At 43.0% G+C, this 7,500-nt stretch overlaps 1 protein-coding gene across 2 annotated transcripts in view; it reads left to right on the top strand.

Annotated features, from left to right (window-relative positions):
* Nucleotides 1-7,500, top strand: part of LOC121711925 (exostosin-1) — a 241,523-nt gene that overhangs the window by 201,995 nt on the left and 32,028 nt on the right. For both annotated transcript variants that reach the window (XM_042095810.1, XM_042095811.1), the window contains exon 6: nucleotides 3,214-3,346. In XM_042095810.1, the coding sequence (XP_041951744.1) occupies nucleotides 3,214-3,346 (133 nt within the window). The remainder of the gene's footprint in view (nucleotides 1-3,213; nucleotides 3,347-7,500) is intronic.

Below are 7,500 nucleotides of genomic sequence, written 5' to 3' on the forward strand. Positions count from 1 at the left end.
CAGAGAAATCTCAGCCGTGTAAATACACATTTTATACTTCATTTAGCCTTTTGAGGCTGCAATTGAAGTAGTTAGAGCAATAATTAGGTCTAAATCCCGAACACTGTTGAGGGAACAGTGAGGGCCATTATGGGGCTCCTATCTCACGGACGGCTCCTTTCGGCTCTTTGTGTCAGCAAGAAGGATGCTGAATTCTACAGTTAGCCTACAGGGACGCAACGCTGGGCACGTCACAGTGGTGTTCCGCTCACGCAGGGTCTGCTGCAACAATTCTCCCATTGTAATCAATGGGACCGAATACCAGATGTGGTAGCGGCGCGTGCATTTGAAAAAAATAGACCTGTCTTTTCTAAAACTTTCACACGTCACAAACAGAGCGCTTCAGTTGTGGACTCGGTGTTAGTCCAAAAGTGGGCTACAATGGTTGGCATGGCCTCCACAGATTTTGAAGGGTAGATTTTAGCAGTGAATGTTAAAGTGTTTTGAATGTGAGTGTTTTATGCATTCAGTTTATTAACCTCCGGGAAATGTATACTGAACAAAGGACGTTCTCTTAGCCACCAGGAAGTGGGTTTGTTTGCCATATAACCTCAACTCCAGCCACCTTGTTTTTGAACAGCGCCATGGTCATGTCATATTTCCTGATATGATTTATTTCATCGTTTTCAATTCAAAACATTGTTGCAGCCTTGCATTAGTTGTTTTCTGCCCAACAACAACTAGTCAGTTAATTTTCCTGTGACACAGTGGAAACGTTCCCCATACATGATGATGAAGATGATGATGAAGAAACTGGAGGGGGAAAAAAAGCAGGAGACATAGAGAGACAGATGGATGATGCTTAATAGAAAAAACAAGATGCAGAGAGAGAGAGAGGGAGAGAGCATCTGATGTACAGAGAGGAATATTGGTTGAAATACCTCCGTAGACTTCACACCTCATAATGCCTGGAGACGTGGCGTAGCAGGGAGAGAGGTTGTTTCTCTCGGGTCGTCTGAGCTCCATATCACCAGGTGCGCCTTGCAGAGAGCCAACAAAGCCAGCTCCACCCCCGCCACCTACCCCCCACCCCCACCCCCGCCACCTACCCCCCACCGCCACACTCCTTTGTCCCGACGTGTTAAGCGCTCGCTGGTACCTGTAGACGGACGAAATGGAGGAAATGAGGCATTGTGCGCGGCCCAGCGAGTGGTCAGGCCGTCTCCTTTGAGGGTTAGCTGGCTTGTGGGTAAGTGCCAGGCAATTCTGTGCTGAGAGGAAGTCAGCAAACGGCAGCTCTCGCCTCAGTGTTCTCCGCGCACACAGGGGGACCACAAGTTCAGCTTTGTTTATGTTTATGTGCTTGTGTGCTTGCTTGGTTGCTTGATGATATTGGAAGGATTGATGTTTGTTTGTTTGTTTTTTTGTTTTGTTTTTTCAAGGTGGGAGGGGTGCTTGTTTTGTCGAAACTGGCTCAGGTACAATCACTCTGCTGGAAAAACAAAAAACTCAAACACAATGCTATGATGCACTCTCTGAAAACACTGTATTGTGGAGTCTGTCTCTCCCAAACCAGCTGCATCGCCAGGTCATAAATCATTCTTCTTTCTTTTTCGGCCCTGGAAACAACTTGAGGAGTGCAAATGAACTCCACATATGTGTGGTAAACTCAAGGGAAGGCAGGGGGCAGCTATAAACGAGGTGTGTTCGCTAATTAGTCTCCCTCAATGATCTTAATTAAGACCAGCAGCCCCCTGTCTATGAAAGAAACCTGGAAGAGGTAGGACTCTGTAAGCAGCAGGAGGGGAAAAAAGGCAAGAGGGAGGGGAGAGAAAGAACGGAGGGAGAGAGAGATGGAGGGAGAGAGGAAGACTGACAGAAAGAGGGAAGTGTCCATATGGAGGCTTCTGTCTTTGGAGCCAAGAGCCAACAGCCAAGAACAGGAACGGGGCAGCTGTTCTATTTTAGGACCTCTCCAGTGTCTTCTTGGATAGAATCCCACAAATGTGCATACTGGGCTTTATTCATGGCTGACTGCTTTTAAATGATATGTTCTGTTGTGAGAAGACAGGTACAGCCTGTATATAATAATAATATGGCCATACTGATATAGTACTTTTGAAAGTAGATATATAAAATCTCACAACCCATCAAAGCCCCCATGTTGCCAAAATAGCGGAATATTAAATTAAAATCCCTGACTTTAGCCTGTAGGATGCTTACTGGACACAAATGTAAATATAAACGTAATATCCATGGCTCCTACATTTGGGGTGTGTGTGTAGAGTATTTGGCCTCCCAATGATTACATATATCTTGCCTTAACAAGATGTATGTACACATTCGGTTTCACACAAAGGTGGTATACTGCATTGTTTATCCTGGCTCAACACAACCTAGTCAGTTGTTGTTTGTTCAACTGTGTAATTTGTTTACTTGATTTGTTTATGACTTACTGTATGAAACTTTAAATGTCCCCGACAGGCAAATTGGGTTAAGCACAGGCACCTTAAAACACATCATTACACAACACACATACATCCAAACATCTATAGCACTGTTACTCATGCCACAGGCGTTTAAGCACATCAATTCATAAAATAAAGTCAAAGTGAATATATTGCTCTTCCCTTACATATAAAAAATAAACAAGTGAACACATTCTTCAAGTGAGTTATGGGAATAAATGAGTTTGTTGCCCAGTTGGGTCTAATACTACGGAGTCTGTATCTCTGACCAGACTGGAGTGGCTGAACCTCCACTGAAAGTGGATGGGTTCTGTCTGTCCAGACCTTGTCTACCTTCCAGGTCAGCACGGGTCAGCACGGTCAGATACAGATGGTACTGGTCAACCTGCTCCCCCATCATTGTCCCACAGGTTTAAAGATGTTTCCCCAATTTATTTTTGTGGGTGATTTTGGAGTGAGAGATTCATTTTGCCTGAAGAAGACCCTGTTGGGTTGAAACGTTGCTATTTTCGGTTAGCTACTCCGGTGCGTGTGGGCGTTCTCTTTTGTTTTATCTTATCGTTTACTTTGTCCTGCACCTGGCCTAAAGATAAGTGCCATGTGCATGCACACACTCTGAATTTGGGATTTTGGAGTGTCCATACCAGCATGCAAGAATACCTTCAATGGAGGACTTGTGAAATAAACTGAAAAAGTGAGAATCCTATCAACAATATATTCATGTTTTTTTTGTTTGTTTGTTTATGTGCTGTTTTATTTACAACAGATAATCCGGGACCGAATACATTCCCACATATCAAGGAGTAGGCTGATGTGGAATGCTCTGCCTGGCGCTCTGTACGCACTGCCACAGTTCTCCACAGACCCTTCAGTCTTCCCCTTCTACTACTCAATGCTGGGTGAGTTGAATGCAAATCCAACTACATGTTTATTAAGTGCGCTGCGGTGTAATTTAATAGTAGATGGTACGTTCATCAGATTACCCTATTTTGCTCTGTTAATGTAATGCAGTGGAATTATCTCAACATAATATAGTATTTTGCTTGTTAATAACAGATTAATGAAAGGGTGGAAACAGCTTGCTTACCATCTTTTATATGGCATAATTCTATTACTTCATGTTGAATCTGCTGATGATGTTATTGCCATGTTTTAAACATGATACCACAGATAGTCTTCGGGATGTGTACAATATGAAGGTCTCAAGGTGGAAAGTCAATCAGAATTTAGCAATGAGGCAATAAGTATGATCTTCAAACATGTTGATAAATTCACGTTACAGTTCATTAACACAGCCCATCTTTATTCATCTCATTTATTCTCAACACCAACATCCAGCCCTTTTAAGACAGACATCGCTTCTGATCAAGTTCCATCAAACAAAGAATCACTCTGCGTTATGCTTGGTTAGTCCTTGATAAACAGTCAGCGGCGCGTGCAGAATCAGCGGCCATCTTTCTAATGACACTAACCTCTGAGACCTTCGTTCACACATCACATCCATTACTATAGCAGTGGGCCCGGCCCTCCACACAACACATACCACTCATGCACACTGCTGCATCACCGCCACTGACACAAGCATAAGTGATAGACGGCTATACATAGACATTGCTATTCAAGACAGAGACAGAAACAGATGTAGACAAAGATAGAGGTAGATAGAGAGACAGGGGAGAGAGAGAGAGAGAGAGAGGGAGAGAGAGAGGGAGAGAGAGAGAGATGTAGCCTAGAAATCTAGACGCACCCTAGCGGCAGCAAATTACATTTGCTTCCAGGGCTAGTCTAGCAACTCTCCGTTGGCTTGTGAGCTCGAAAAATTAAACTTCTATCAGGCCAATCAAATCGTGTATAGAGTCGTTAGGCGGGCTTAACATAATATGGCAGAGTTGCAACGGTTTGGCTTGAATTCTCTGCTACTTGAAAACAAAGAAGATGGATGTTGCTGTTGGCCAACAGTGTGACACGACTTAAGCTTGTTTTAAGTTGGCAAAAGTTTGAACTAGCCAACTAGCTCCGCTGGTGGGAAAACGCATAAGACTCAGCACTGTCCTATTGCGTGCAGAGGGAATTTGAAAGACAACCGATTATCCCGCCCCTCGGACTGAGCACAGCGAACGGTGAGTGCCCAGACCCTACATTTTAATGTGTGTCTGGCTCGTCAGGCTAAGAGAGATGCAGATCTTTGAACAAATCCAGAGGAACAGTATGGAAGCTGGAAAAGACCTTTTACAGTAGTTCTCTGACTAAATTTGCATAACTAATGTGCTGTGGGGAAGGCCCACACTAATATAGTGCTGGGTGTACAGGTGTAACTCTGCTGTTGGAAAACAATCACATTTCCAGACAGTGTTCAATAAGGATGACAAAATACTTTATTAGCCTCATTTAGGACCATTTTAAACCAATTCAATTTGCTAAGTGTAATGGCCGGTAGACCAATCAGAATGTGTTCAACAACGTCATTGTGACGTCCCTAGCAGAAATGAATGATAACCTAGTGTAACGGATGCCAGCTAGCTTAGCTGTGCTTGTGGAACGTTGGTAAACCTCACTCCCCGACGCCTCAAGAGTGCTGCTGGCATGCGAGCCAGTAGCCTGGGCTATTGGCTCAATTGTTAGCGCGCTCGCCTCCCGATCCGAGGTGCTGCTGTTCGCGGGTTCGAATCTGGGCATGTGCAGGGCTGAATCGCGCAGGTTCAACACAACGCAGGTTACACTAGCAGAGATGATACCTACATAGGCACCAGGGCTTGGTCTTGTGGTCCTGGCAGTTGAGCTGGACTTGTTGCTAGGGCGACATATTATATTATTTCATCACCCGGAGAGAAGAAATACTCTTTTCTGATTGGCTGGCGGGGTGGCTTTTAATTCTGAATAATGGGACACCTATGAAGTAGATCTGGTAAAAAAAAGTTTAATCGCCGTTCCATATCAATGCTTATGAATGGTAACTATAACAACGATAGTAGGACAACGGTTGAGCCAGAGCCCGTTTACGGAGAGCCGGATCACTCCCTATTAACTCCATTGTACCTGCAATCTGCTGCAGTTCCACTAGGGGCGATCACGAATAAGTGCAAAAACAATGGGGCTCTATGGAGCTAGACGGCTAAATTTGTCTCTTTCACCAGGTTGTCGTTGAAAAATCAAAGATTTGATTGTGGTTTCTGCAAGCTCACTATGGATTATACTGTAGGTCAAAAGTTGAATGAAGAGTACTTACGTCCTTTCGATTTCTTACAGGTTGGGTCGTTGTTGCCCACAACACACTAGCTTTCTGCTAATGAATGACATCATTGACGCATTTGAAAGGCTTTTTAGAACAAATAAGTGACTCAAAAAATATAATACTCAGCGGTGTGTATTTTCTCTGTCCCCTCTTTCGCATGCAACATTCAAAAGTGGATTTGAGGGGTACAGCTCCATAGACCTCCATTAATTCTGCACTTATTCATGAGTGCCCTCATGTGGAACCAGAAAAGGAACTGCAACCAGTCCAGAAACCGAAAGTTTCCCGAGAGTGGCAGTTCTCCCCTTATTAGACATTCTCTGGTTGATCCTAGCAGGCTTCGCAACAATGGAATCAACTGTAAACAAGCTAACTGTTATAGGGCCAACGAAAGTTGTAGGCTACAAGAAGCTGAACTAGTGAGCTTCTTGTTAAAGCTAGCCCAGTATAATGTAAACTCTAGGAACTAAGTTCTAGCACCAGGTTGGGCCCACATAACAAGGCTAATGAGAATCTTGAATCCATGATTTTTCAAGTGCAAAATGTGAATTTAGATGAAAAGAATGTAAATGAAAAACAGACTGTCGAGTGTTGGTCAACAGTTTATACATACAGTGCCTATGAAGTATTCACCGCTAGGATATTGATTTTATAAATGGAATCATGGTCAATATCATTTGGATTTTTGACAAGGATTTTTATGTCAAAGTGAAACCAGATGTCTATAAAGTAATGTTAATTAATTAAAAATATATAAGGCAAAATAAATGATTGCATACATGTAAATATTTACCCCCTTTAAGTCAGTATTTAGTAGATGCACCTTTGGCAGCGATTACAACATGGAGTCTGTGTGGATAGGTCTCAGTTTAGGCTTGCACATCTGGATATTGCAATTTTATTCCATTTTTCTTTGTAAAACTGCCGAAGTTCTGTCAAGTTACAGGTACACAGGGATTGGGTCTGTGGACAACACTTTTCAAATCCAGCCACAAACTCTCTATTGAATTGAGGTCTTGGACACACAAGAACATTCACCTTGTCTTTAAACTATTTCTGTGTAGATTTCGCTGTATGCTTCGGCTCATTGTCTTGCTTCTCTTAAATTGTAGTTCTCTTGCAGACTGAATCAGATTGTCCTCCAGGATTTCCATATATTTTGTTGAATTAAATTTGAATTAATCGACTTTTAAGTATATATACTCTTTTGATCCCGTGAGGGAAATTAGGTCTCTGCATTTATCCCAATCCGTGAATTAGTGAAACACACTCAGCACACACTAATCCCGGCGCAGTGAGCTGCCTGCATCAATAAAGTATCTATCTATCTATCTATCTATCTATCCATCTATCTATCTAAGTAGGGATGGTGTGTTTGTGGTGATGTGCAGTGTTTGGTGTCTGCCAAACATAGTATCTAGTCTGATGGTCTAAATGCTCAAATTTGGTATCACCAGACCGAAGAACCTTCTTCCATTTGACCTTGGAGTCTCCCACATGTCTTTGGATGAACTTTAGAGATTTAATACAAGCTTTGCCACTCGCCCATAGAGCTTTTGACTGGCGAAGAATCTTGGCAATATAGTTGTTATATGCAGAGTTTCTTCCATCTCCCAGCTGGTGAAGATGTAACTCAGGTCACTCAGTTTGTAGGGACAGCCTGAAGATTTAGGGACAGTCTGAAGATTTAACTCAGTTCACTCAGTTTGTAGGGACAGCCTGAAGATTTAACTCAGGTCACTCAGTTTGTAGGGACAGCCTGAAGATTTAACTCAGGTCACTCAGTTTGTAGGGACAGCCTGAAGATTTAACTCAGGTCAC

The sequence above is a fragment of the Alosa sapidissima genome, chromosome 6 (assembly GCF_018492685.1).
Source record: "Alosa sapidissima isolate fAloSap1 chromosome 6, fAloSap1.pri, whole genome shotgun sequence".
Taxonomy (NCBI): Eukaryota; Metazoa; Chordata; class Actinopteri; order Clupeiformes; family Clupeidae; genus Alosa; species Alosa sapidissima.